The 27,578-nt window shown below is 58.8% G+C and overlaps 2 protein-coding genes across 3 annotated transcripts in view; both read right to left on the bottom strand.

Annotated features, from left to right (window-relative positions):
* The window catches only part of SCN4A (sodium voltage-gated channel alpha subunit 4), a 31,921-nt gene extending 15,671 nt beyond the window's left edge, over nt 1-16,250 (bottom strand). Inside the window, exons 1-13 of one of the 2 annotated variants that reach the window (XM_057429927.1) lie at nt 15,931-16,250; nt 9,694-9,989; nt 8,960-9,078; nt 8,002-8,091; nt 7,238-7,366; nt 7,047-7,138; nt 6,301-6,609; nt 5,008-5,071; nt 4,479-4,620; nt 3,625-3,837; nt 2,028-2,183; nt 1,722-1,845; nt 790-1,028 (exon numbers count right to left, since the gene is read on the bottom strand). In XM_057429927.1, coding sequence (XP_057285910.1) covers nt 790-1,028; nt 1,722-1,845; nt 2,028-2,183; nt 3,625-3,837; nt 4,479-4,620; nt 5,008-5,071; nt 6,301-6,609; nt 7,047-7,138; nt 7,238-7,366; nt 8,002-8,091; nt 8,960-9,078; nt 9,694-9,954 — 1,938 coding nt within the window. In that variant the 5' untranslated portion in view covers nt 9,955-9,989; nt 15,931-16,250. Of the gene's footprint in view, nt 1-789; nt 1,029-1,721; nt 1,846-2,027; nt 2,184-3,624; nt 3,838-4,478; nt 4,621-5,007; nt 5,072-6,300; nt 6,610-7,046; nt 7,139-7,237; nt 7,367-8,001; nt 8,157-8,959; nt 9,079-9,693; nt 9,990-15,930 lie in introns of those variants that run through there. The other variant, XM_057429926.1, reaches the window with a different exon arrangement.
* Nucleotides 16,251-19,522: 3,272 nt separating this feature from the next.
* LOC130610233 (vasoactive intestinal polypeptide receptor 1-like) lies at nt 19,523-26,501 on the bottom strand. Its single transcript, XM_057429924.1, has 13 exons — nt 26,404-26,501; nt 24,831-24,945; nt 23,810-23,917; nt 23,012-23,115; nt 22,673-22,770; nt 22,460-22,592; nt 22,099-22,252; nt 21,420-21,480; nt 21,160-21,226; nt 20,968-21,059; nt 20,612-20,741; nt 20,156-20,197; nt 19,523-19,898 (listed from the first exon to the last, which is right to left on the bottom strand). The coding sequence occupies exons 1-13, from the start codon at nt 26,473-26,475 to the stop codon at nt 19,806-19,808; spliced, it is 1,269 nt and encodes a 422-aa protein (XP_057285907.1). The 5' UTR covers nt 26,476-26,501; the 3' UTR covers nt 19,523-19,805.
* Between the last annotated feature and the right edge of the window lie 1,077 nt (nt 26,502-27,578).

Here is a 27,578-nt window from a genome sequence, read left to right as displayed (position 1 = left end):
GGATTTCAGTTGCTATAACCCCATTTGACCAAGTGCCGGGTCTCAGGGAGTCCCAGCACCGGGAATTGGGGCTGCACATCCTGCCCGGAGCCGCTGCTGGCCGCAGGAGAAGCCGGAGCCACCTCTGAGTGTGAGCGTGCATCGAGCAACAGTGATTAATCCCCTTGTATTTCCTGAATGAAACCAGAGACAAAGCAGCTGTGTGCTGAGCGTCACTCTGCGTGCTGACACCCTGCCTGTGTCACTCCAGTGCCCATGCAGAGAGGTCCCAGCAGGGCAAGGTGGCAGGAGAGGAGATGCTGAGCGCTCCCATTCCTTTACCTGTAACCGAGGAAATGCCTGGCAAGAAGTCAGGTGTTCCTGCAGTCAGTAAATATTTGAGGAAGAGCAAGCTACAGAAACCTTGGGACCCCCCCAGGATGTAGCAGCTCCTTTCATTGGCCATAGACTCACACAGCCACAGAAAGGGCTCACAGTATGGTTTGGGTTGGAAGGGACCTCAGAGCTCCTCCAGCTCCAACCCCTGCCATGGGCAGGGACCCCTTCCACTGGAGCAGCTTGCTCCAAACCCCTGTGTCCAACCTGGCCTTGAGCACTGCCAGGGATGGGGCATCCCTCCAGGGATGAGATGCTGTGATTGGACCCTGCAGCACTTTCGCAGCAGGGGGGAGGTGTTTCAGGGATGCTCCAGTGCTGTTCAGGTGACACCATGGCAGCAGAGGGGATCTGCCCACCAGGCAGATGCTGTGGCTCTGAATGGGGAAGGATGGGATGCCCGTAGCTGCCTACCAGGTTCCCAACGCTCAGCACGTTCTCAAACTCCTCCGTCATGGGGTAATGCTCCATGGCCATGAAGAGTGTGTTGAGCACAATGCAGATGGTGATGCCCAGGTCCACGAAGGGGTCCATCACCACCAGCTTGACAAACTCCTTCAGCTTCCGCCAGGGAAGACAGCAGTTCCACACCAAGAACGTGTGGGCAAATTTATACCACCAGGGTGGGCACTTCTGGTGAGCTTCCTCCAGCTCTGAGGGCAGGAAGAAAATTACATCAGTGCGGGCTTATCCTGTCCTCCTCCTGGTGGGGCCCCCTGAAGGAGACCTCTCCTGAGGTCCTGAACCAGCCCCAGACCATCTATGAGTTAAATACGGGGCCTAAAAGGAGGAGCCTTCCCACACCCAGGCAAGGTGATGGTGCAGACCTCACCCTCCAAACCTGGATGGAACATCAGGTAACCCAGGGAACTGAGGGTCCAATCCTGCTCTCGGCACTTGGGCAGGATTTGAGGTGTCTCTGCCACACTGCGATTGCAAAGACATCCAAGGGAACTGCCACGGGGTGGCCATAAGGTTTGGTTGCCCCTTCTCATGGGGGACGGGGCTGAGAAGCCTCTTATTGCTGAGTCCATGGTACTTTTTGCTGAAGGTGAGGCAGCAGCTCTTGGGAGGCCACTCAACAGCTCCCAGCTGGCTCTGGAGACAGCTGTAATAAACTGCAATCCCATTCATTTCCATGGGATGTTGCATTATTGCCTCTAGGAATCATCCCAGTGAGTCGGGATGAAAAACCTTCCTTGAGCATCACTGCAGTGACCTCATGTGGAGGCCCCAGGTCCAGAGCCAGCCCTTGCCTGGGGCTGGAGATTTGTGCCAGCCTCTACCACTGGTGCGTGCTGAGCACCCCAAGCCCCCCGGGGCACCCAGGCTGGGGCAGGACGTACCTTCCACAGCGTTGGAGAGGACACTGATGGCACTCCCCACCCTCTTCTCAAGGCCTGGCCCATCTTGGTTGCCTACAGAGAGGTGGTTGTGGTCAGGTTTCTCCAGGTCATTGACTGGGTTGAACTGCAAGGAGAGGAGGGCATGGGATGTTTAATGCACTTACAGGTAGAGCAGGCAGAAGAAAGGGCATGGTCTGGAGAGATGTGAGCTACAGGCTGCAGAAAGGCTTGTAGGACTGAGCCCACAATAAGCTGAGGGTTTACTGGGGTGGGTACCCTCAAGAAATGTTAGAGTCAAACACTTACATCAACCACTGTGGCAGAGCGCTGCAGCACGACCTTGGGGATCACCTGCCCATTGCAGTCCTTTGCCTTGTCCTGGTCACTGTTGAGGTCTGAGTCGCGCTCCTTCTCAGCCACACTGCTGGGCAGGGAACTGCTGCTGGACCGCCGGTCCTGCAACTGCAGCACCCACATCCCATCACCCCCTGTCTGCAGCCATCGGGAGCCACATCCCATCACCCCCTGTCTGCAGCCATCGGGAGCCACATCCCATCACCCCCTGTCTGCAGCCATCGGGAGCCACATCCCATCACCCCCTGTCTGCAGCCATCGGGAGCCACATCCCATCACCCCCTGTCTGCAGCCATCGGGAGCCACATCCCATCACCCCCTGTCTGCAGCCATCGGGAGCCACATCCCATCACCCCCTGTCTGCAGCCATCGGGAGCCACATCCCATCACCCTCTCTGCAGCCACATGGAAGAACTTCTGCCCTGTTTGCTGTAGGTGCTTTGCCCTCACTCAGCCTTATCTGTCTTCTCCATTCCTCCAGGTGACTATTAATAAAGAGGCATCGTTCCTTCATAAGCCTGTGGGTAACTCACTGGTTAAGTAGCCTGGGGAACCAGCCACAGCACCAGCTTTATGTCTAGCCCTGGATTCCCCATCCCTGGGGCAGGGCTTTGCTTAGACCCATCCTGCAAACAGCAGCAGCCAGATAAGAGCAAGTCACTTCCTCAGAGGATGTTGTGGCTCGGAACTGATAAGGAATGAGATAGAGGTTCTAGAGTAAAGCATTGCTCTGGGTCTCTGTACATCAAGGAAGCTGGTCTTTTGCCCAAACAGTTGGGTTTGCAGGGATGTGCCCTGAGGATGCTGCTGACATAGACCAAAGGGAGGATTAAAGATGGAAAGTGGCTGGGCTGCAGTATCAGACATCACAGAAGCTTTTCTTCATGGTTCTATGGGCTTGTTGTGCTGAAAAGAGACTCCCAAGGACTGGAAAGGGGCTAAGATAACACCTGAGGCCACAGTGGAGCAAATCTCTTGTCTAGACTGTGCTTTTACCAAGAAAGGTTGGATCAGATGATCCTTGAAGTCCCTCCTAACCCAGTATTTATAGAGTCATGGAATAGTTTGGACTGGAAGAGACCTTTAAGGACCATCTGCTCCTCTCCCACCACATGTGGTTTGCTAATGCACTGAGCTTTGCTGCCCACTCTCTCTTCCTTGAGAACTTCTTTCATACCCTGATCATAATTTCTGCCAGGTCTCCTGCTCCTGACATGCTGTAGGAATATAGGTTATCAGTTCTGGTGCCTTTCACACCTCTCTTTCTTTCAAGCAACACCCCACCTCTGTGCTGCACCTCTGCTGCCTCCCAGTGCTCCCTGTGCTGGATTTGGGATGTGGAAATCCATCATTTCTTTCTTCCCCCACTCAGGATAATATCTCAACTTCTGCTGTGAGCCCCCAGATAGTAACTCAATTGTTACCTTATGGCCCGAATTTGGCTTATTCTTGGATTTTACGTGGAGGCACCGCCACGCTTGTCACTGCCTCCCCTTTTCTCCCCCTGTTTCTAAGGTCCCTCATTTTGGCCCCCACCCTTTGCACCAACCATCTTCTCTTGCTCCTCTTGCTGCTTCTTCAGCTGCTCCATAAGCTGCTGGAATTCCTCCTCCTTCTGCTGCTCCTCCAGCAGCGTGGCATCGTTCTGCTCTGCGTAAGCCATGGCCACCACCGCGAGTATGAGGTTGATGAGGTAGAAGGAGCCAAGGAATATAACCACCACGAAGAAGATCATGTACGTTTTCCCTGCTGCACGCAGCGTCTGTGGAAAGAGGAGGCTCCCAAGGGAAGCTGTTGCACCTGGGCACCCTCCTGGCTGTGGTTCTGTGCTATCTGGTAGCCCAAGGGCTGCAATATACGGAGATGGGACTAATCTTTCATCAGATTCGCTTTGCTGGGGCAGGAGCTGATCTCTCTCAGCCCCCAGTTTCACCCTTGGGCCATGAGTGGCCTTTCTCTAGGGCACAGCCATTCCCAGAGGACACTCGGAGCCTCTCGACACAGGCTTGCTCCTGTATCAACTGCCTCTGGACCTGGGGTGAGCTGGGATTTCGTGGGGTCTGCATCTTCTCCCTAGAGGATGACTCAGTGCAGGGGACAAGTGGCTCTTCCCCCTTACCTCAAGCCAGAGATGTGCTACATACAAGAGGTACTCTTATAAAGCCCTGACTTTGATGATCTAGCTGACAGCATACCCAGGATTTACTATGGGAAATACACAGCACTGCTCAGGTTGGGCAGCTGCATGGGGCTGTGCCCATCTCTGCTGGTCCTGGTTAGACCCATAAACTGCAGGACAAGGTCCCACAGGTTTCCGATCAAGTGACTTTCTACTTGTCTGGGATCAGGGGCGGCACCAAAAAGAGAGGAACCTTTGCAGAGGGATAAGGATTTGGTGCCTACCAGCTGGAAGAGGTTCTCCCAGAAGTCCTGCGTCATGAGGCGGAAGAGGGCCAGGAAAGCCCAGCTGAAGGTATCGTAGCTGGTGTAGCCGTAGTTCGGGTTCCTCCCTGCCTTCATGCACTGGTACCCTTCAGGGCACTTCCTACCAAAGGAGCCGCAGGGGCAGCTGGTTGAGACCCTGGTGCTGCCCCTCCTGCTCCTGCAGCCAAAGTCTCCATTCCTGGAGGCGCTGGGATGCTTCAGAAGACCTTTCCCTCACATCGACAGTTGGGATGCCCAAACTGATACCAGCTGTCCCAAAGCTGGTACATTCAGCATGCCTGGACCCATAACCCCAGGCTGATACAGTTGGGATGCCTGGACCAATACCCCCCCTCCCAGATATAGTTGGGATTCCTGAACCATTCACCCATAGACCTACATTCCCACCCTCAATCATGTCCATCCCAAGCATCAGCAGTCCCACAAGCTGCACTGTCCTTGTCCCCTCCTGGGGAGCCAAAGTGCCACCAGCATGAGCTGCACTCACCCAGCATCGCTGCTGTTCCCGCAGAGCAGGGCGTCCAGCGCTCCCTCCAGGAAGTAGAAATTGGCTTTGGGTTGGGGAAAGAGCAAGCCATCAAATCAAAGCACAGACACTGATCATCAGAATCTTGGCAGCTCCTCCCTGGCAGGGCAATTCCCAGAATCCCAGCGCTGGCCACTGGGTTATCTCCTCTCTGCTGACTTTGCTACTTGCATTGAACTGTTTGGCACCAGCTCAGAGAGCTCACTCATGGCATTGTTTCACCCACCCACCCAGATGGCTCCCAAGCCAATAAAGAGCTCCAGGAACAGACAGGCTGGCCAGGGCCCATTGGAAGGTGGATTAACACAGAGTCAAAGGGCTGGTCTGTTTTGCTGGGAAAACATGGAAAACTGCAGGGCATTCCTAGGGAGCACCGAGGATTGCAGGGGTCCCAGGAAAGCCTGGAGGCACCGCTGCTGTGCCATGGCTATCACCCATCCCAACCAGCCCTATTGGTGGGGAACCCCCCCTGCTCACAGGCCAAGGGTCCTTAGAGCTCCTGAGCCACGGGAGCTGCCACACGGTGCCACCGCAGGTCACCTCCCCCAGGGAGCCATGGGGGAGCTCCTGGAGCCTCCCACCCCAGGACATAGCGAAGGGAAGCAGGATCCCACCCCGGGCATCACACAGCACAGCCTTTCCTGGAGCATCCTCAAGGCATCCCTGGCTCCGGCTGGCTTCTTGCCACCAGGCTTTTATCCACCCTATGTGGGCTCATCGAGGAGTGATGCTCCAGGCAGGGTGGCTTTGTCCTGGCCCCAGGAGCTGTCAGTGTGAAGGCAGGGCTGCAGGGTGCTGGTGCTGATTGCACTGCACTCAGACCCCAAATATTATCTGCACCTCTACAAAGAAGCCTTCCTGTAATTAATGCCAGAGCTACTTGCACAGTTGGATGTCTTTCCCTCTGGCTTTCAACCCAAAGTCCCATCTGCCCCTGGAAGATTTGGTATCCCTGCTGTGATCAGCCAGGGGAGGCTGTGTCCTCACTAGCGAGCTCAAGAGATGGAGACACTGTTTTGTCCAGGCCTTCTCATGGTGAAATCTCTCTGGAGGACTCCACCTTGCCCATGTGGATTGCATTTTCCCCGACAAAGAGGATTTCATCCCATCCATCCACCCTGTGATTGTGCACAGCCCATTTTGCCCACTGGTCACAGCAAACCATCCTGGCCTGAGATGGGGGAAGAGCAAAGAAACCAGGAGGAGCAAACCAGGCTGATGGGTCAATGGAGAAGGGGATGCACAAGCCTTTACCTTCATCATTGATATAGGCCTCAAAATCAAAGGTGCTGTTGCTGGTGAGGTTGCCGGTGAAGTTGCTGGCCGTGTCAGCGGTGAAGCTGCTGTAGAGCGTTGCGTTGGCCGCGGTGTCGTTGTCCAGCACCAGGTCCTCCAGCAGGGTGGCATTGAGGGGCGGCCACCGCACGCACTTCTGCCGCAGGTTGCCCATGAAGAGCTGGAGGCCGATGAGGGCGAACACGCTCAGGCAGAAGACGGTGAGGATCATCACATCCGAGAGCTTCTTCACCGACTGGATCAGAGCCCCCACGATGGTCTTCAGGCCTGGGGGGAGGTGGCACTGCTGAGCTCATGCTCATCTGCACTAAGACCCATTCAGTATCTCAACCCTGGCACTGGTGCCGTCAGCAGTAGGGATGAAACTGAGTTTATGGCTCCAAAGGACCAAGCAAAGCCTATGGGTTAATCGAGCCCATAAACACATGAGAACAAGCCCACTTAAGGCATCTCCAAGGACTCTACAAACAACACATCTGGCCCATCATGAGCTTTCCTTGGCCAAAAGAAGTGAGAGCAGCTCATTTGAAGATGTGGAATCAGCAGGACCTGAGCCAAAAGCCATGTGGAAAATAAGGGTTACCTTATTTCCTCTGTTTTCTCTCTGAGCTGTCAAAAGAACAGGGAATTGATGTGAACTGTGGGAAAACCTGAGCTCGAGGAAAGGGAAGACACAGACAAGAGACCCCTTCTTTAAGTCCCACCTGGTATCACGGTGATGGTTTTCAAGGCACGGAGGACACGGAAGGTTCTGAGAGCAGAGATGTTCCCCAGGTCCACAAACTCGGTAATGTAGCTGCAGGACAGGAGAGGAGAGGGCTTCAGGGGCTCTGCAGACAGGCACCTACACCCCTGTTTGTCAGCCCTCCTCCTGCCCCCATCCCACCACACTCACGCCATGGAGATGACCATGAAGTCCAGCCAATTCCACGGGTCGCGCAGGAATGTGAAGTCATTGATGCAGAAGCCTCTTGACAGTATCTTGATGAGGGACTCAAAGGTGTATATCCCGGTGAAGGTGTATCTGGAATGGGAACGGTGACCATGGGGAAGCTCACCCGGGTCCACGGGCCAGCTCAGGATGAGGTTTTGTCTATCCCTGACAGCAGGACCATGGCAGGAAGCTGAGCTTGGGGGTCACAGGCTGCTGGGTTCTTGGGGTGCTTCACCTTGCAGGGCAAGCTGGGGTATCCTGAGGTACCAATCCCTTTGGTGGCTTCTGCAGTACCTCTGATCCTGCTGATCTCCCACCACCACACTCTCTGCAGAGCCCTGCTGAGGCCCAACTGTGCAGAACCACAGCAGAACATGCTGTATTTCCCCTTCTCCCAGGGGCTGGCTGCCCATGCTCCTTGGATCTGCTCAGCCTCTCCAGACTCTCACTGCTGACTTGTCCTGACCCAACCTGCCCTGCAGTGGTCTCCTGTCACAGGGAACCCACCAGATTTTGGGCAGCTCTGAAACATTCCCGCTCTTTGCAATGCCTTTGCAGAGCATGGACATCCCTTCTGAGATGAGGGCCACCAGCACCTCCGGTGACCCCTCTCCTCCTCTGAAGGGTGCCTGCATCCCAACACTGCTCTCTCAGCCTTGTCCTGTCCCTGCTGAGCAAGGCCAAGCCAGGATGCTCCATGGCTGGGGGAGGAGGCAGGGACTTACTCCACGTTCTTGGACCACGCCGGGGGGTTGCTCATCGTCATAAACACGCAGTTGGTTAAGATGGTGATCATGATCAACATGCTGAACAATTTACAGCCTGGTCAAGGAGAAACACTGTGGCTGTGCTCTGGATTCCCCCTTTCACACCGTTATGAAGCCAAGCTCTTGTCCTGGCTCCCACCTTGGTCCCATGTCTCCCGTCTCAGTCCTGTGCTCACACTTTCCTTCTGCTCCCATGCATGGTCCTGGCCCTTGCCCTCCCTTTCTGCTCCTCTCCCATCTCCATGGTGCTGGCTCTGCCTCCCCTTCTTGTCCCATGCTCCTTCCTCTCCAGCACCCCAGGACAAAGCTTTCCCCACTTCTCTGGTCCTCTGCCACAAACACCCTATCTATTTCCTCCCTCCTCCTGGCCACCAACCCCTGCTGTCACCACAGCTCTGTGGGATCACCTTCCACCCATCCCAGTGTCCCTCTTGCTCCTGGCATCCGTTCCTGTCTTTCCATCTCTGGTTGTCTCACACCCAAAATCCCAGCACTGACCAAACTGCCTCCTTCCTGCCCTGTACCCGTGTCCTGGTTCTCTGCCTTCCCTCTCCCAGACATCCCCAATGTACCTGCTTCCTGGATGGGTCAGGATCTTCTGACCTGTAAACATTCTCCTTCCTTTCCAAGTTTTGCCAGACCTCAGACCTCTTCCTGGGAAGCTGCAACACTGGAATTTCTTCCCTTTTCCAACCAAACGGATTCCTTCCCTTTATGACTGAGCTCTTGGTGCCACCCAAAGCTGTCAAACACCCACTCCTCAAGAAGGGTCCTGGCCATAGAGGGGGCCAGCCCAGGACGTTTGCTCCCCACACCATTGGGAAGCACCTCTCCCTGCCCTCTCCCATGATTGGTTGCACTCTGAGCATCAGGGTTTGACCTGGCAATGGAGCAGCACTGCAGAGGGCAAGGATATGAATGGATGAGCACTTTGATGGCTCCTCTGCGGATGGGGTGGAAGGGCCCCAGCAGGTAGAGGGCAGGGGTTGCCGAGAAGCGGTAGATGCACTTCCCTTTGTTGAGGACTATGAATGTCTGTGGAGGAGAGGCAGGAGGGAGATGGGTTAGCTCTTTTGTACACCCCAAAACACCCATAGACCAAGTGCTGCCATTAGAGGTGAGACCACTATGCATGCTTGGGATCTCCAAAGGCCAAGGAAAGGATGTTCTGCTTTGGAGAAGCAACCACAGCAGCCTGGGGCTATAGGAAGCCAAGATGGGCTCAGATGAGACCCTGGGGCATGGCTGAAATAGGAGGTGCATGCTTTGGCCTTTTTCTTGGACATACATTTGAAGCCTACAGGGACACTGGAGAGGGGCTCTTCAGCAGGGACTGTAGCAATAGGGCAAGGGGTGTTGGATTCAAACTGAAACAGGGGAAGTTCAGGTTAGATCTAAGGCAGAAGCTCTTCCCTGTGAGGGTGCTGAGGCGCTGGCACAGGGTGCCCAGAGAAGCTGTGGCTGCCCCATCCCTGGCAGTGTTCAAGGCCAGGTTGGACACAGGGGCTTGGAGCAAGCTGCTCCAGTGGAAGGTGTCCCTGCCCGTGGCAGGGGTTGGAGCTGGAGATGCTTTAAGGTCCCTTCCAACCCAAACCGTTCTATGGTTCTATGAAAGCCAGGTCTGCCCATGGGCTAAGCTCTGCCCCTCACCTTCTTATCCTTGTAGAATGGGTCCAGGTCCTCCAGCGGGGTCCCGATGAGCTCCAGGGGGGGGTCACCATAGATGAGGGGCAGGTTCTTCCCGGCTTCCAGGTCGCTCCTGGGTTTGATCTCTTCCTCCTCGGGCAGCTCCACGTGCTGCCGCTTTATCCGGAGCGCCTCGGCCTCGGCGATGCGCTGCTCGATGGCAGCCAGCGAGGCGGGTGTGAAGGGGCGCAGGTTCTCGATGCCCGGGATGTGCAGGCCGGCCATGCTCTCATTCTGCAACCAGGACGCCGGTGCCCAGCCTGCGGGGACACAGGGAGAAGACAGTGCTGGAGTGGGATGCGGCTGCTCAGCCCCCGAGCAAGGGGATGGAAGGGTCTAGGCAGTGTTTGCAAATGGGGTTTGAACTTGCAAGGAAGATTATTATGCATGGATCACCTGATGATGGAACACCGCATGTGCTCCTCATCCAAGACCCCAATTCAGCTTCCAAGCAAAAAGCACCATCAGGTTAAGCATCTTATGATACAGAATCCCAGACTGGTTTGTGTTGGAAGGGGCCTTAAAGCTCATCCAGTTCCAATCCCCTGCTGTGGGCAGGGCCACCTTCCACTAGAGCAGTCCCTGAGGAAGAGCCCCTCTCCAGCATCCCTGTAGCCCCCTTCAGACACTGGAAGCTGCTCTGAGGTCCCCGCACAGCTTCTCTTCCCCAGGCTAAACAGCCCCGGTGTTCCCAGCCTGGCTCCACATGGGAGCTGCTCCAGCCCCTGCTCATCCCTGTGACCTCCTCTGGACTGGCTCCAGCAGCTCCATGTCCTTATGGTGGGAACACCAGCCCTGCAAACGGATCCACGGGAGGAAGAGGAGACCCGGGCTGAAACAGCGCCGGTGCTGCTCGCTCAGAGCTCCGGTCCTGCCATGGGAGGAGGAATGAGCAGAGTCATGGGGGTGCGGAAACCCGACCCGCGCGGTGATGGCTGGAGGCAGCTGGAGCCCGACCGCAGGGCACTGCAGGGCGCTCGGGGCGGCAGCACCCGCGCAGGGACCGCGCTCCGAGCCCGCGGTGCTGCTGAAGGGGCTGAGCCTGCGGAGCCGGGCACGGCCCAGAACCGCGCTGGGAAAGCGCTCCCGGGAGCCTGAGGCTGCCCAGGCCAGAGACCCCCTGCGAGCCCCCGGGGGACTGCGGGGAGGTAAAGCGGCCGCCAGCAGCGACAGAGCTCTGGAAAGAGGCCCCTGCTGCGCACACAGCCCCAGCGCAGCGCAGCCCGCTGCAATCACAGCCCTGCAGCACCCCGCTCCTTGCCACCTGCACCCCAAAACCTCCTGGGACACAGCAACCCAGCACCCAGAGGCTGACTGCCCACAGCACAGCCCTCCCCACCCTCCCTTTATTCATCCCATGAGGACACCCGGGGTGGGGTGGGATGGTGCAATAGGGAGCAGCTGGGACCCCGGGGTCTGGGGATGAGTCACAGCCCAGTGATGGGTTCTCAGTCAGGTGCATCCTAAGTGCTGCTGCATCCATCCTTGCGCTCCCAATCCCTGTGGCAACCTTCTCCTCACCCAGGAGCCATGCCATGGGTCTCGCTGTCCCAACCCTGCTGCATGCCCCGTGAGCCCACCCATGCATGTGTTAAATAGGTACAAAACCCACGCTGGCCAGGAGACCCACTGCCAGCAGAACATGTGCATGTTCAAACCTCACCCAAGGGTGAGGACACTCAGTGTGGTCAGGACAGCATTTATGCATCCATAGAGAACAGGGAGCTTTATGGGGTGATTAAATACCAAAGTCCTTACCGCCTCTATGTTCCTCACCTCTGTACACCTGAAAAACCCTTCTGGCAGGTTCCTAGGGATGTCAGAGCTTGAAAAGTCCTGCAGGGGTTTCATAGAACCACAGAGTGGTTTGGGTTGAAAGGACCTTAAAGATCAATCAGCTCCAACCCCTGCCACAGGCAGGGACCCCTTCCACTGGAGCAGCTTGCTCCAAGCCCCTGTGTCCAACCTGGCCTTGAACACTGCCAGGGATGGGGCAGCCACAGCTTCTCTGGGCACCCTGTGCCAGCGCCTCAGCACCCTCACAGGGAAGAGCTTCTGCCTAAGAGCTCATCTCAGTCTCCCCTCTGGCAGGTTAAAGCCATTCCCCTTGCCCTGTCCCTACAGGCCCTTGTCCAAAGCCCCTCTCCAGGTTTCCTGATGCCCCTTTACGCTGTAGTTTATTTCCTATTGTATTTTCCCTGAGTTTTGAAAAGAGAGAAAATTGAAATGAAAATCTAATGTGAAACCTTTTTTATATTTTTTCTGCCCACAAATAGCACAGGGTTGTAGAAATTCTCTTCCAGACCTGCCCAGGGGTGATTTGCCTGCCTGCTGAGCGGGGCCTGGGGCTGCATTAGTGAGCTTGAGATTCTGAGTTTCCAGCAGTAACCGGGATTAACACTCTTCAATTGTGCCAGACAAAATTAGCCATTTTATAAATGATGTCCCTTTCTGTAACATGATAATGTGCTATTTGAGAGTCTGATGCTGACTATCCCCAGATATCTTGTCATCCCCTTAATGCTTTGCTCTAACTACATTGCAAAGCCTATCTGAGAACATCAATGTGAAGTCTCAAAAATGTTCTGCTCTATAAAACACCTCTTGTAACTGCCCTTTGAGCCCGCCATGGGCTCGGTGCGTTTTTAGGCTGACCTGGTTCAAAGATGCTGAGTTTTCATGGAAAGAATATAACACTGAAAATAACACCAATAAATCCGGAGAGATTCACCCCAAGCCTCTTCCCCCTCTGTTCGCATTGAGCTTTGGGCTTGGAAGACTTAGTGAGAAAAAAGGTAATTCTTCATTTCCAGCATTATCCTTTGACTAATGGCCTGAGCCTTCTCCATGCTGGGCTGGAAGTCCCATGGCCTACATGGCTCCAACTCCAGCCTCTTGCCTGCCAAGCCCGGCTCCTGTTAGGGACATGTCCCCCTGTGCCACCTCCTGTCACCACTGAGCTTCACCCTCTTCTGGGTGTGTTTTGTTCCTGCGCCTGAAGCATGGCCCAAGCCAACTGCGCCGGCAGGAATGTGGGATGCTTCCAAGCAACATCCGTCATCCCAGGGAGCCTGTGGCTCGCGCGGTACCAAGGAGAAGGGGTGGTCTGCTGAAAGCCCCTGAGAAACTCCAGAGCGAGCCTGGGGATGACTTTTCCTACTCAGACCAGGGGGGCTGAGGTGCTGCAGCAAGTTCATGCTCTTCAGGTGCCAGCAGGGTCCCCCAGGCTGGTGCAGGCCGGCCAAGGTCACTCACTGGGTGCTAATCCCTCTGCAGTAATGCTCGGTGGTTGCCCTGGCTTTAAGCACGCATTGAACGAGTTCAGTGCTATGGGAATGATTCTGCCCTGCTGCCTTCTGCCTCCTCGATGCTGCCTTTCGTGGGCAGACCAAGAGGAGGTCTCCAAACGTTCCCAGCCCCTGTCCATCCCCTGCCACACAAGATGCTGCTCCCTGGCCCCAGCTCCTTACAAAGACACAGCAGAGCCCGTGTCACCACTGCCTTCCCTTGGAGAGCCAAATCCTTGGAGCTGAACGTGCCGAGGGGGCACAACCTCCCCATGGGACGTACACGAACCCTGCAGAGGTGCCTCCACTCTGGCCACCAGCATCAGGAGCCACATGGAAACTACGTTACTACAATTCATCAATTACTGTCATCCTGGATTTACTCGAGCTCTGGCACTTTGCTCTCTGCCTGCAGCCCTACCAAGGGTACCTCAATGTGCTGGCAGGAGGAGGTGGAAGGAGGAGATGGCAGACGTAGGCTGGAAGCTGTGAAGTCCTCAGATGCTCTCCAAGGCCACAGATGGAAATAGGAGGTTGCAACATCCTGCAGCAATGCGCTAACCCCCTCCTGCCTGGAGCCAGGGGAGGCAGAAGTGGAGGGACCACCCCATCCCCACCTCCTTCTCATCCCCCTGTCCCTGTTGATCCCGGGATGCGATTGCTGGAAAGGGGATGCTGGGGTGGGTAGATGCCTGGGTTAATTTCAGGGGGTTTGGCCTTGGTGGAGGCTGGAGCAGAAGGGGAAGAGTCAAAGCAGGGACGCTGCGCTTGCCCCCTGCCCGCTGCCTGCACTCGGTGTCGCCCAAAGCCCCTGCTCCTCCCTGCCAGCAGCTCTCATGGCTTGGAAACGATCTGAGCGAGGGGACAGCGTGGGGGGAGGGAGGGTGGCGTGGGGCCATAAGGACCTCCTGGCCCCCATGCGTGCCCCAGGCTTGGGGGGCAGAGACCCAGCCACTCCAAGGGATGCCAGGACAGACACGGCCCCACTGCTCCCACCACCAAGCAGCGCTGGGAGCAGCCCTAGGCCTGATGCTCCCATGGGATTCACACTCTGAGGGCAGCATCCCAGGGCTGGGGGATGCCGTTTCCCATCACAGCCGCTGTAGCCCAATACCCTGCAGCAGCATCCTGCAAACCAGCAGCAATACAGGGCACCTGCAGCCATCACAGCCCTCCCCGTGCCCAGCTCCGAGTGCTGAGCCCTGCAGACCCCCCTCTTGCCCTTCAGCTCCGGAGGGATCTCATTCAAATCCACCTGGATCTGGAGAAGGGAGACTCGAAAGGGAGATGTTCCCAAGGGCTGTATAAATAGCCAAGGAGGGAGGCAGCTGGACAGACAGACAGGCACAGAGGCTGAGCACCCACCCTGGCGTCTCTGGAGCTCAGATCTTTGCTATCAAAACTCCCCAAACCCTCCGGCACGATTCCCCTCTTCCTCCCCTCTGTAGGAATGACCTGGTTAATCCAACCTGCTGAGCACAGGAACGATGCTGGTGTCTCAATATCTGCTGCGAGCCCTCCTAGCCCAAATCCAGCAAGTTTCCCAGCGAGAGACGGATCTGCCTGAGTAGCTCCACAGGGCACTTTTTGCCCTGAGTGATGTTCACTGGACCCTTATGCAGGCAGTGGAAAATAGAAGATGCTATTTCAATGTTAGCACACCCGAGTCAAGGCAGGACTCTGTGTTCTCCAGTTCCAGTAAATATGCCCTTTTCCCCCCCTGAACCATTAGAACATCAGGCTATTTTCTAGCAAGGACTAGAGGAGGCACCATCAAACCATCAGCTACATGTGCAGGATCCCCCCTCCAGGACCTGTTGGGGTGTGCTGCTGTCTCCTGGGATTTATGGAGTTGTTGCCCCCCCATCGGTATCCACTGTTAAATCACTGCATGCCCAGACTGACCCCTCACTTCTATAGCAGCAGCAGTGTGGGCAGGGGAGGAAATGCTTGTGCTTATCTACAAACTTCACTCTGCAACTGCAACAAGCAAGAGAGCAGGGATGCAGAATGGGACCGAGAGATCCAGGGGGATGAGGGTGGCTGCTTCCCTCTGGATAAACTCTAAAACTTTGTCCCTACACACGCAGCAAGGGATGGGAGCTTTGCACATCCCCGTGCACCCGCTGCTGGCACGTGGATGGATCCAACAGCCCCAAAATGAGCTGAATCCCCCCCTGGCACTGCCTGTTCCCCACTGCCCTTAGGGGGAACTGAGCCCTGAGCCCCATATGGGGCTCACCCTGCGTCCCCAGCACCCCACAGCCATCGGCTCTGCGTGCAACCCCGGTGTGTGAATGGTGTTACCCTGACACCGCTGCTCGGGAAGGGCAGGGGGGTCCCTCGTCCTCCTCTGCTCCCCGCGGGGTCCCTGCAGGGGCTCTGCAGGCGCAGGCGCCTTCCCGAAAGGGGACACTGAGCAGCACCCGCAGACCTTTGCTGCAACCTTGGCTTGGCCCAGCCGAGGTTTATATTTAGATCCCAGGAGGAGAAGGCAGGAGAAAGGCGACTCCTGAGCCCTGCCTGGAGCTGCCTTCCTCCGGCGGGAAGGTGCTTCACAAACCGGTTGCCGTCACATCCCCACTGTCCCCTCTCCTCCAGCAGCCGCTCCGTGACCACCGAGGGTCCGGTGGCTCTGACACCCTCGTCCCTGTGCCCTGACGGTGCCTTTGTGGGGGCTTTCTCCCCCCATCCCGGGCTGGTTCCATGCCGGGGGTCCGGCGGGTGCCGACAGCTCTGAACCCACCCCGGTGAGCACGGGGGCTCCCGTCCACCTCCAGCACTCCGGTGGTGGAGCCCCCGTGTTGCTTGGACCGCTCCGGGCACAGTGACAGTGACAAACACGGGGACATCCGAGACCCGTAGACCCTGCCTGGGGGCCTGGCAGCATCCCAGGCCTGAATCCAGTACTTACTGTTGGGTGGAGAGAGCAAAATCCCAAGGAGAGACCTTTTAGGGCCAGAATTTCCCTCTCCTTCGACTCCTGGAGGCTTTGGCTCCGCGAGTGGCTGTTGGCAGCGCAGCTGCTGCTGCTGTCAGATGGTCATGACTGAAACCTGAGGACATGCGGGGTCCTTCAGGTAGCCTCAGCCGCGTCTCAGCAGTGACATTCGTCCCCCGCGGTGCCAATCACGGTGCTGGCAGCGCCGGCAGCCCCCGTGCCCGCATCGCCCGGCATTCCCGGGATCCTGCGTGCGCAGGGGTGTGCCCGCGCCCCCGGGGACCATGCTCGGAGCCGGGGATCAGCGGTTGCGGTGCCCGAGGAGCGTGTCCCCGGTGGCGAGGTGGCTTCGGGACGGCTTTGGCACCAAATGGGGCCGGGGACGTGGAGGGGAGGTGGGAAGGGGCCTGGCCAGCACCTCCCCATCCCTCTCTCCCAGAAGGGACACGCAATCGGAAAGAGCAGCGGGACATCCGCGAGCGTGGGAGCCGGTGCCAACCTCTGCCAGCGGTGTCCCTGAGCCCGTGGCTCTTTGGGAGTGCAGTTCCCACCGCGCAGCGCCCGGCACCGGCTGCGGCTCCTCTTGCAGTGAGGGGCTCCTGCTCTTCCTGCTTCATCTCCCCGCTCCCCCCACCCGCGGCTTCTGCCCAACTTTGCCCCAGCACCACGCTTCTTTGCACCCCAGGAGCATCCGATGGGCAGGACAGGCAGCACCCAGCAGGGTCACAGCTCATCCGTGTCCCTTCCTGCTTCCCCTGCTCAGGGGGATCCCTGTGGGACTGAGCCGGGACCAGGGTAGCACAGAATGGTGCAAAACTGGACCTTGCCATGTGGTTGTCTCCCTGTTTCGCCTTCCTGGTGAGGCCTTTGGGTGCTGTTTGCATGTCCAAGCAGTTCTGGAGGCTCAGAGTGGGCACCCAGCTTACAAGGGTCACTACTTTTGGGGCCTATGGGGCTGCCTTGGGCGTGAACCAAGCACCCCACCACTCAGCCTGGTCGGAGGGGACTCATCCCTCCAGCGCTGCCACCTTTGTGCAACCCTTGTGCTGCTCCTCCGCTCCCAAAATACCCTGCACAACTTTCCCACGCTGGTGCAGGCTGTACTGGAGCTGCAGGACCTGCCCTCCCCATCATGACATCCCTCACTGGAGCGTTCCCAGGACACTCTGCCTTTCCCTGCCTCCAGGCCCTCACTCAGGGCTCCTGTGCCCATGGCATCCCATGCAGTGAATGGAAACAGGGCCAGGCTGTGGACCCAGACACACAGGAAGCTGTGGAGCGACTTTCCTTGGCTGAGGTCTGCTTTTCACCCCATAATTTCCTTTTTCTGTCCGTGTAAGGAAAGCAGCTCAGGAGAGCGGGCTCAGCTCCTGAGGGAAGGTTCTGCAGCACGGGACAGAGCACCGGTGCCATGCAGGAGACGGTTTGGGAAGCAGAACTTCCCTCACTTAAAAGCAGACCCCAGGGCTCTTTTTGCTGACTTGGAGCCCAGGGTAGGCTTAGAGAGGCTGAAGCCAAGGGAAGGAGGGAGTGGAGAGCCCCGTGTTAGCTCACTAACAGTAATCACTGTAGCCAGGCCAGGGAGTACTGGGAGTCTGTTGGGAGCTCAGCACCAAAGCACGGATCCATTCCCGTGGGCACAAAGCATCCCGGGAGTGCCCGGTGGTTTTGGCTGCTGAGGAGGCAGGGACAGGGCCAGGGCCAGGGACCCGCTGTGTCTGTGGTCACTTCCCACTTGCTCCTTTGGCCAGAGCAGGCAATTCAGGGGATGCCCAGCCGGTCCCATCGGCTGCCGCAGGCAGGAGCTGGGCGCAGGCAGAGCGGCCAGCACGGAGCAGGGTGGAAGCAAACGGCGGTGCTTGAGGCAAGGGACGTTTGCAGGGGCAGAGCAGGGCGACAGCGTGGGGACAAGCACAGGGTGAGCCCCCGGCGGAGCAGGGGCTGCGGCAGGGGCAGGAGCAACGGGCTCGCAGGAGCAGAGCTCTCCACGCCCTGAGCCCCGTCCAGCCCCGTCGCTGATGAGGCGGATCCCGGAGGAGCCCCGGGCAGGAAGCGGGGCCGGGTGCGCGCTGCCCGCAGCGGTGCGGTCCCCCCTTACCCCGCACCCGGGGCCGCGCAGGGTCCCGCCGGGTCCGGGTCCGGGTGCTGCGGACACCCCGGGGCCGAGGGCACCGCGGGGACACAACGCCCCCAGCCGGGCCCCGGCAAAACAGCCCCGGCCCGCGGGACAGGGACCCGGGACCCGGTGAGCAAAGGGGTGCAGGGACCGTGCTGGAAAAAAATGGCTTTGCTCTGCCGGGGTTCAGCAGAGCCCAGCCTGGTGTGGGCTGGAAGGGACCTGAAGCTCCTCCAGCTCCAACCCTGCCATGGGCAGGGACCTCTTCCATAGAGCAGCTTGCTCCAAGCCCCTGTGTCCAACCTGGCCTTGAACACTGCCAGGGATGGGGCAGCCACAGCTTCTCTGGGCACCCTGTGCCAGCACCTCAGCACCCTCACAGGGAAGAGCTTCTGCCTAAGAGCTCATCTCAGTCTCCCCTCTGGCAGGTTCAAGCCATTCCCCTTGGCCTATACCTGATGCCTGAACAGCATCTTCCTTGCTAATGATGAAGAGGGATGTTTGTCCACCTGCAGTCTCTTCCTGTCTGCAGGCATCCATGTGACAGCTCCCATGTTCCTCTGGAGCTCTGCTGGCTGGCGGCGCTGGCCCGGGGAGTTGTCTGATGGGACATCTTCCATCTCACCCCAGACCGTCTGGGGCTCTCTCTGCCTCTCAGTGCCTCTTTGTGAAACAAGATGGGATCGCTGAGATCCTGCAGCTGGGCAGGAGCCGACAAGGGGGGGTTATTTAAGGCAGGACACGGGGCTGCAGGCAGAAATGACAGCCCAGGAAGTGTGGGAAGCTCTGTGGGATTGGGTGGCTCCGGTCTTTTGGGGAAAGGGCATCTGAGGCCTAGGGATAGTGCTTGTCACGGCAGCAGCGCAGGCAGGGAGGGTGAAGGATGCTCGTGGGCTTGAACAGGGCCAGGATGAGGCCTGGTGGCGGCAGCTCTGACCCAGAGGAGACACGGCCCCACAGCACCTCGTGACGCACCCATCTTGTGCTCTTCTTCATCTCCTCCCCATGGCCATACCCAGGGGCTGCTGCTTCAACAGGCAGAGCGATAACAGGTACTTCCCTCCCTGGGAGGTGTCTGCAGACATTCCAGTTACCAGCAGAGCTTCCACCCTCTGGAATTCCTGGGACCCAGTTACCTGGGCCTGGTGAGCACAGGAAATCCTCTGGGAAGGGATGCTGGGTTCAGAACAAGGCTTTATTGGCAAAAGCCTCCCCAGTCCCAGGCAAACAAGTCCCCAGTGAAGACGGGGCAGTCCTGCTGCTGGCAAACTCTCCTGTCCCTGCAATGCAAAGCCCTTGGGAGAGCTCAAAATGATTCTGTAAACCAAGAAAGGAGGGGAAAATAACGAGCAGTAAATCCCTGCAGGGTTGAGGCTGCTCCAGTTTTCATTCCAGTGCTAAGTGGAAACTGCCACTGATGTGAATGTAAAATGCTGCTTGTCCTTCCTACCCATTCCCAGGGCAGAAAAGGTGGGGAGGGTCTATTCCCTTTGCCTGAAACACTGACCACACTGCAAAGAGAGCTTTGGGCAGGGAGGACACTCACAGGGAGCCACAAGAGCCACCAGCACCTGAGCAGGCAGAGCTCAACATCCCAACAGCCGCTCCCACTGCCCTCCAAGGATGCCAGACCCAGACCCTACAGAATCCTTCCTATTGTGTTTATGGGGCAGCAGGCATGGAGCTTCCCCCCCCCGTCCTCGAGGGTGTGTTTCCACCAGCGCCATCCTCATCATGCTGTGAAGTCTTGGGTCACCAGGTTGAAGACGTTGCTCTCCATCGATGACTGCCACTTGCCCCAGTTCCGCTTGATCTCAGCCTGGACCTGAACCAACACCAGGGGCCAGTGCTGGCACTCAGGGCCACCAGGCAGCACCCAATGGAGGGGCAGGAGCTGCACCCAGGCCTCGACAGGGGGTTCAGAGTGCAAGAAGGTAAGGACCCCCATGCATGTCTGTGTGCACACATGCATGGTTGTATGCATGCCATGCCGTGCTCATTGGGGTGCACCCTTGGTGGGGGTCTGGGTGCCCACATATGTGGCTGTGGCACCCAGGGAACTCAGGCTGGGGACACACTCACCTCCCCATTGAGGAAGCAGTAGAGCAGAGCCACCAGGAACCCCTGGCAAGGACAGGGCGAGCAAGTTTTACCCAGCTAGACCCCTTCATGCTCATCTCCTGCCTTCGTTTAGCACCCCCCACATCTCTCACCCCATCCCATGGGCAGGAGAGGGTTAAAGCAAGTTGTTCAGTGGGCCACAACTCTTGTGCTTTGTCCCTGGTGGAGCTGTGGGGTGCCACAGGCCTCTCCCAGAAGAGTGAAAAGCCCCAGCAGCACATCCCAGCGGCTCCTGGTTTGGGCTGGGATGGGTACCTGGGGTCTTTGCCTCCCCATGTGATGGGTTGCTTGGAGCACGCTGCTCCAGTGGAAGGTGTCCCTGCCCGTGGCAGGGGTTGGAGCTGGGTGAGCTTTAAGGTCCCTTCAACCCAAAGCACTTTGTGCATCTCTGCTGCTGTGATCGCCCCCAGTTTGTACCTGGTAGGAGCCAAGGACCAGCTCGAAGCAGAGCCGAGCATCCACAGCGATGTGCTCGGGAAAGAGCGCGAACACCACGTAGTGCACCCCAAAGAGGGGGATGAGGAGCAGCGTGGACTTCGTCAGCCTCCTGCGGAGAGCGGTGGCATGAGAGGGGCCCTGGGCACAGGCCAGGGTCCTGCTGAGCCATCACTAAGACCTGCCCAAGAGCTCGGGGTTAACCCGGAGCAGGTTTGCAATGACAGGCAGGTTTTGGGGCTCCAAGCACTGCTCTCCTCTAGGGAGGGGTCCCTGCTGCTCTGGGTCACCCCAGAAACCAGGAGAGGAAAGGTCCCCTTGCCCAAGCCAGCCCGTACATGTACTGCTGCTTGTAGTTCCTGCTGATGTCTGGGGAGCGGATCTTCTGCGCTAACATCCTGGTGACATTGAGGAAGATGAGGAAGTTCACCTGCCATGGGAAGCCCATCTCAGGCTCTGCACAGACCCTGGCTGGATGCCCCTGTCCATGTGGGACCCTGTGGTCTGGGGTGTTTAGGGGCCACACTCACAAATATGGCCAGGAGGATGGGAGCCTTGATCACCCACCAGTAAGGGTTGGTGTAGTCATCCCAGCACCTGCAGGAGAGGAGAAAGGGCTCTGCCGCCTCGGCCCTGTCTGCACTGCTCCTCTTGCCCCACCAGAAAACAGAGGCAGCATCAAAGTGCTGACCCGTGCTCCCCTCCGGAGCCTCCCATGCAAGAGCTTCATCCCCTGGGGCTTGCACGGGGGACACGTGGCCGCAGAACACAGAGGTGTGGCTGCTCTTACCCATGGTTGTCGTACTGCAGCCTGGTGACCACCCATACGCAGACTGTGAGCATGGGGACGCCTGCAAGGACAGGAGCCAGGCAGGGATATGGAGTCCCAGGGGCTCTGAGGAACCCCTGTACCTCCCCTCCAGCCCCAGAACCACGTGTCTGCGCCGGAGGGGTGTCAGGGAGGTGACATTCCCCCTTCTCCAGGTTTTAAAAGGATCCCACTGATGCTGAGGTGCCTGTGTCACATCCTGGTTACCCTCCTCCCCTTCTATGTGCTCTTACATCTAATGTGGACGCCTGGGACAGGTGATTCCAGCCCCAGATGGATGCAGGAAGAAGGAAGGAGCTGTCTCTGCCCCATCCTGACCATGCTCAGGATGGGTTGGTATCAGGTGCTGTTGCAAAGGCTTTGCTGAGCATTAGCAAACATTTCCCTTTTGAGTGATCCTGCACACATGCCACAAGGGCAGGGATCAGGCCAGGCTGCCCAACCGGCCCCAGGGGCTGGCAGGAGGCACAGGGCTGTGCAGAGAGGGGATGGAGTGGGGGCCAAGAGCAGCCACGTGAACCATGGTGCCTGTGGAGCTCGGGCCAGATGGGTCTCAGAGCAGGCAATCCCCAGAAGTGCCTGGTGTGGGTCACAGGGGCGATGCTGGAGGCGTCGATGTGCTGGGGAGCCCCGCACTCACCCCAGCCGATGAGGATGTACCACCAGATGTACCTCTTGTCCGAGGTGAAGGCGAGCAGCAGCAGGGTCTGCAGGTACAGGCCCTCCACCAGCAGCCAGTAGAAGTTGGCCAGGACCGAGTACTGGAAGAAGGCGATGGCTGCTTTGCAGCTCACCTGGGAGGACGAGGAGGAGGAGGAAGGCTCAGGGGTGCTGGCTGGCATCAGACCCTGCCTGGGGGCACAGGACATGGTCAGCTCCTGTCCATCCGCACGGGGAGACCTGTGATGGCCTTTCAGAGCACCCCAGGGATGCTGCACCAGTCCTGCACATTCCCTGCGGCCCCCCCTGCACCATGCCTGGGCTGGGACTTGCTGCCTTACCGTTGACATGGTGCAGTGATCGATGGACTCGTCTGAGAAGAGGACGGCATCCTTGGCGAACACGGCGGCTCCACGCAGGATGAAGGAGGTGAAGAAGTGGATGTGGATAGAATTCCTGGTGCAATGCAGCTTCCTGTGGGAGAGATGTGCTGGGCCCGGGGAGGAGCAGGGAGAGCAGATGGGCTCCTTCGGGAGCCACTTCTGGAGCCCTACCTGAAGCAGGAGAAGATGCCGATGGCCAGGAGCAGGGCTGCCAGGGACATGGAGTAGCCGCAGGTGTAAAGCACCTTCATGGTGACAAAATAGCTCCTCTGGAAGGGAAAGCACCGGCGGGGCTGGGAGTCACTGCCCTGCAATGGGCAGGGAGGCTGCAGGGGGATGCCCCAGGCCTTGCCCAGCCCAGCTCAGACCCCTCCGGGAAGCTCAGCACCCAGGATGAAGCCAACTCCATATCCCCGAGGGCAAATTCATGTTCCATTGCCCAAAAACACGGGTCAGTGTGGGGCAGGGGATGCTGGGGAGATGTCCCACAGTTGCTGGGTACCCACTTGCCTTGGCCTCGGTGTTGTTGCCGATGGGCTCCAGCTCACAGGCACTGTAGTAGGGAGGGCTGGGGAGGCTCCATCCCGACCTGGTGCAGTTCCTCCAGATCAACGCTGCAGCAGCAAGAAGGGACCTCACAGGAGGCATGGGCTTCACCTCTGCATCAGCACCCACAGATATCCAGCCTGGGGATGGTACCTGCTCTCCGGGATGGAGCCTAAACCCCAGCGCCAGCATCCCCATACCCAGATCCCCAATATCCAAATGGCTCCGGAGATCACGAACACCTCAGGCATTGGAACAGGCTGCCTAGGGCAGTGCTGGGGTCACCGTCCCTGGGAGTGCTCCCGGGCAGGGACCCCTTCCACTGGAGCAGCTTGCTCCAAGCCCCTGTGTCCAACCTGGCCTTGAGCACTGCCAGGGATGGGGCAGCCACAGCTTCTCTGGGCACCCTGTGCCAGCGCCTCAGCACCCTCACAGGGAAGAGCTTCTGCCTAAGAGCTCATCTCAGTCTCCCCTCTGGCAGCTGACGGGACTTGGGATGCTTGGTACTGGCTGATGGAAGGGTTGGGGGCTCTTTCCTCGGCAGCAGCCCTTGCAGTGCAGTATGTGCCAAGCTCTCAGATGGGGCAGAGGGAGCAGAGGGGAAGGGCGAAGGGGCGGGGGGGGGGGGGGGGGGGGGGGGGGGGGGGGGGGGGGGGGGGGGGGGGGGGGGGGGGGGGGGGGGGGGGGGGGGGGCAAGGCCCCAGGGCAGGTAGGGGATGAGCCCTCCCGCATGCCCCCGGCTGCATTCTCACTGCACTGCACCTTCGGTCCTCTTGAAGACGTGGAGGATGCCGGGGCAGGAGAGGGCCCGGGCCTGGCCGCGGGGCGCTGCTGGCCAGCAGCTGACTCCATCCCACTCCGTCTGGCAGCCTGGGAGGGACGGGATGGTCAGCGCCAGCGGGAAGGGACGTGCCGGGCACGCACACACGCGCAGAGCCCCTTGGGCACACGGAGGTAACGGGAGAGCCGCGGTCACCCGGTCCACGGGGCTGCGCCGTCCCCCTCTGGAACGAGGAGCTGCTGGGAACCGCCTCCCCTTTGAGCCCCGCGGCGAGATGGGAGCTGCTGTTTCCTGGGGGTGCAGCAGACCCTGAGCTCCTGGGGAAAACCCCAGGGATGAGGGGGTGGGAAGGGCTTGGGCTTCCCTGGTGGCATCTGTAATACTGCGGAATTATCCTGGATTCCTGCAGCTGGGTCAGCTCGGGATGCCTCCAGCCCGAGGGGGAAGAGGAGAAAGCAGGACTTCCTGGAGAGCACTCAGCTCAGACGTGTTTGCCTTCTCTCCCCGGCACCAGGTTCAACTTTCAATGGGTCTCCAATCACCCTGGAAATGAGCATGGCCAAGCAGACGTGGGGCCGTGAAGTGTGAGTGCTGCAGCAGAGCAGGATGAGCCATGGACACCACACTTCCGGCGCTCCTCCTTGCGCATCTTCTACATTATTAACCTCATAGATGCACGTTAACCTGAAGCCACATCTAATCCCAGCCAGGGAATGGGGACTCAGACAAGTGTGATTCATTTTTCTCTCATTCCAGCAAAAGGCCAGTCTTGGAGGGATTTGTGGGGCTGGAATCCATGGAAAAGAGGTGATGGAGGCAAGTTCTGGGGACAGGGCAAAATAAAACAAGCCTTTTCTCTCCCATTTCCCTAAATATACCTGCTTTCCTGCAACCATGTCCTCTCTGCAACCCACCCCCACTGTGGATCATCTTATAGAGTCCCCCATAGCAAATCCTCACCCTCATCCCGTGGGAGATGAGCCCCATGCAGCTCGTACTCACCTTGTTCGCCGGGGGGGGCTGGTGTTTGCCTCTCACTCCTGATAACCTCCAGACATTCAGCTTCTTGCTCTTGGAAATAGAGGACCACGGAGCAGTCGGGATGAGTTGCTTGCACCTTGGGAAGGGGGAAAGGGCAGGCAGAGGATGCCTGAGCAGGAGGGTACCAGCCAAGAGTCACTGCTTAGCAGTCAGATCCAGGAGAGCTTTCAGCCCCTGCCATTTCCTTGGCTTTCTACCATTTGCCTTTCAAACACCACCAGGAACCACCTAAATTATTCCTAATTCCCTCCACAAGTGTGTGATGCTCCACCAGGACACAAGCTCCACACAGAGGAGCTGAGCTGAAAGACAGAGGGGCCCCATCAGCAGGGCAGAGATGAGCTCATCCAAAGCCTGAGCAAGGACCCCCTGTCTTTAGGTTTTAAACCCCAGCTCTTTGGGCACGTCTGCTCCTTCTGCTGCTGGGGTTTGTTATCTATGGGCACGCAGCCCGGCTGCTGCAGCACCAGAGCGGGCACCGGCACAGCTTGCTGCAGGGCAGGCAGCTCCTTGGGGGCCTCAGTTTCTCCTTCTGGGAAGGGGACTGATGCCATCCCTCTCCTTATCCTCGAAGTGCTCCCATTCCCCTGCTTGCTTTCCCTTTCCCTTTCCTTTTCCCTTCCCTTTCCTTTTTCTTTCCCCTTTTCCTTTCCCCCTTCCCTCCCCCCCCCCCTTTTCCTTCTCTTTCCTTCCCTTCAAAATTTCCATCATTTTTTCCAGGTTTTTTTTCTTTCCTATTTTTCCTTTCCCTTTCTTTCAATTTTCTTCTCTTCCCCATGATCCAAACCATGTTGGCTAAAGAACTTACGGAACAAAGGAGACATCCTGAAGGCTTGGCAGAGGAACACCGACCTGAGCCCCCCTCCCACTGGAGCCCTCACCCTGCGTTTCCTGCTGAAGCAATTTGACATCTTCGGGTGGGTTTTCCAGCCCCCACCCCGCGGCAGCTCAACAGCTCCATGTCCCCCATTTCAGCAGACATCCGGTGTCACCATCCCTATGGCTCTGCCTGGAGATGGGGAGCGCCCCACACACGGTCCTGACCCCAGCACCCTACACCCATCCCGACCTTCACTCCAATGGATGCTTCCCAAGCCCTTGAGGTTTGGGATCAGTGTGAGCACAGCCCCAGCACCCATGTGAGGATGGAGGGGACGGTCCCCAGGGCAGGGCAGAGTGGGGTGTCCCGAAGCCGGCCGGGAGCTGAACCCACAGGAGCTTTGCGGCTGCCTCCGAGCATGGTCCCAGCCCTGGGGAGCACAGAGAGGTCCCAGCATCACACACCCCCTCCCCCCCCGCCGCAGGGAACCAAACTGATCCCCAGAGCTGTTGTGAAGGCAGCGGGGGGGGGGGTGTGCTGCGGTGCCGGCAGCTCCCAGAGCCTGGAATCACCCCCGGGTCGCGCAGCACAAGGGATGGGGACAGGGATGGGGACGTGAGCCCTGACCGGGACCGTACTCCCCAGGCTGTCACAGGCAGGGACCTGTGCGTGCCGCCCGCCCGCTCCTATCCCGTGCTCCCCCGGGATGCTTACCCACGGCATCGGGAACGCGAGCAGCAGGACCAGCAGTGCGCGGGTGCCGGGGGGCTGCAGCGGGCCCCGCATAGCTGGAACCACCCCTGGGCTTCCCTGTCCGCGGGTGCCCTGCCTCAGTGCCCGAGGGGCTGGGGACAGCCCAGCTCCTCCTGCATGGCCCTGCCGGGGGGGGGGGGCACACCTGGACCCCAAACCCCACTTCCCTGCTCCTGGCTCCCTCCAGGACCTCCTCTCGCAGCAGGACCCTGACCCGCTCCCAGGCTCTGGCTGTGCCCCCGTCCCTGCCCGGTGCCGACGGGCTCCGTGTCCGCAAGGCAGAGCGCGACGGCTCCTGAGGGTGGCAACGAGGGAGGCTCCACCCCCTGCTCCGTCCGCACGGGGGGGGCTGGAGGCAGGAGCGGGTCTGGGGACACCCCAGCCCGGCCACCACGGGCAACAGCGCAGGAGGGACGTGGAGCTGCTGGAGAGAGGGCAGAGGAGGGCACGGAGCTGCTGCGAGGGCTGGAGCAGCTCTGCTCTGGAGCCAGGCTGAGAGAGCTGGGCTGGGGCAGCCTGGAGAAGGCTCCTGAAGGGGAGACCTGAGAGCAGCTCCAGGGCCTGAAGGGGCTGCAGGAAAGCTGGAGAGGGGCTTGGGACAAGGGATGGAGGGACAGGCCAAGGGGAATGGCTTTAACCTGCCAGAGGGGAGACTGAGATGAGCTCTTAGGCAGAAGCTCTTCCCTGTGAGGGTGCTGAGGCGCTGGCACAGGGTGCCCAGAGAAGCTGTGGCTGCCCCATCCCTGGCAGTGCTCAAGGCCAGGTTGGAGAAGCTGCTCCAGTGGAAGGTGTCCCTGCTCGTGGCAGGGGGTTGGAGCTGGTTGGAACTCAGCCCCCGTGTGGCAGCCTAAGCCACTTTGTGTTGTTATCAGCTGCCCAGATGCAGCATCCCCAAACACACCCCAGTTCAGGAATGCAGCCCCAGAGACCGGGAAACAGGAACCAAGACCACGGGGCAGGAGCAGACCCGTATTCCACCAGCAGCAATGGACGGGACCTGTGGAGACCACAGCGTGCCGGGACTTGGGATTTTAGGACAGGCCCCAAAGCCAGAAGCTGCGAGGTGCTGCTGGTGGGGCTGAGCAGCCCCAGCCCTGGGCCCAGCTCTTCCCGGTGCCTGGCAGCAGTAGCAAGGC

This window comes from Pezoporus wallicus, unplaced genomic scaffold (assembly GCF_028554395.1).
Source record: "Pezoporus wallicus isolate ANWC-B61680 ecotype Strahan unplaced genomic scaffold, APGP_CSIRO_Pwel_v1 contig_14529, whole genome shotgun sequence".
Taxonomy (NCBI): domain Eukaryota; kingdom Metazoa; phylum Chordata; class Aves; order Psittaciformes; family Psittacidae; genus Pezoporus; species Pezoporus wallicus.
The sequence above is the reverse complement of the archived record's forward strand: the minus strand, read 5'-3'. Positions and strand labels throughout refer to the sequence as shown.

Bases quoted from the DNA above. Each gene is read 5' to 3' on its own strand.
- LOC130610233 (XM_057429924.1), bottom strand. From the start codon at position 26,475: ATGCGGGGCCCGCTGCAGCCCCCCGGCACCCGCGCACTGCTGGTCCTG. The intron at 22,593-22,672 runs GTAGGGCTCCAG...TCTCTCCCACAG, and splicing joins GGCATCTTCTCCTGCTTCAG to GAAGCTGCATTGCACCAGGA. The intron at 20,198-20,611 runs GTACAAACTGGG...TGTCCTTGCCAG, and splicing joins TGGTCCTTGGCTCCTACCAG to GGGTTCCTGGTGGCTCTGCT.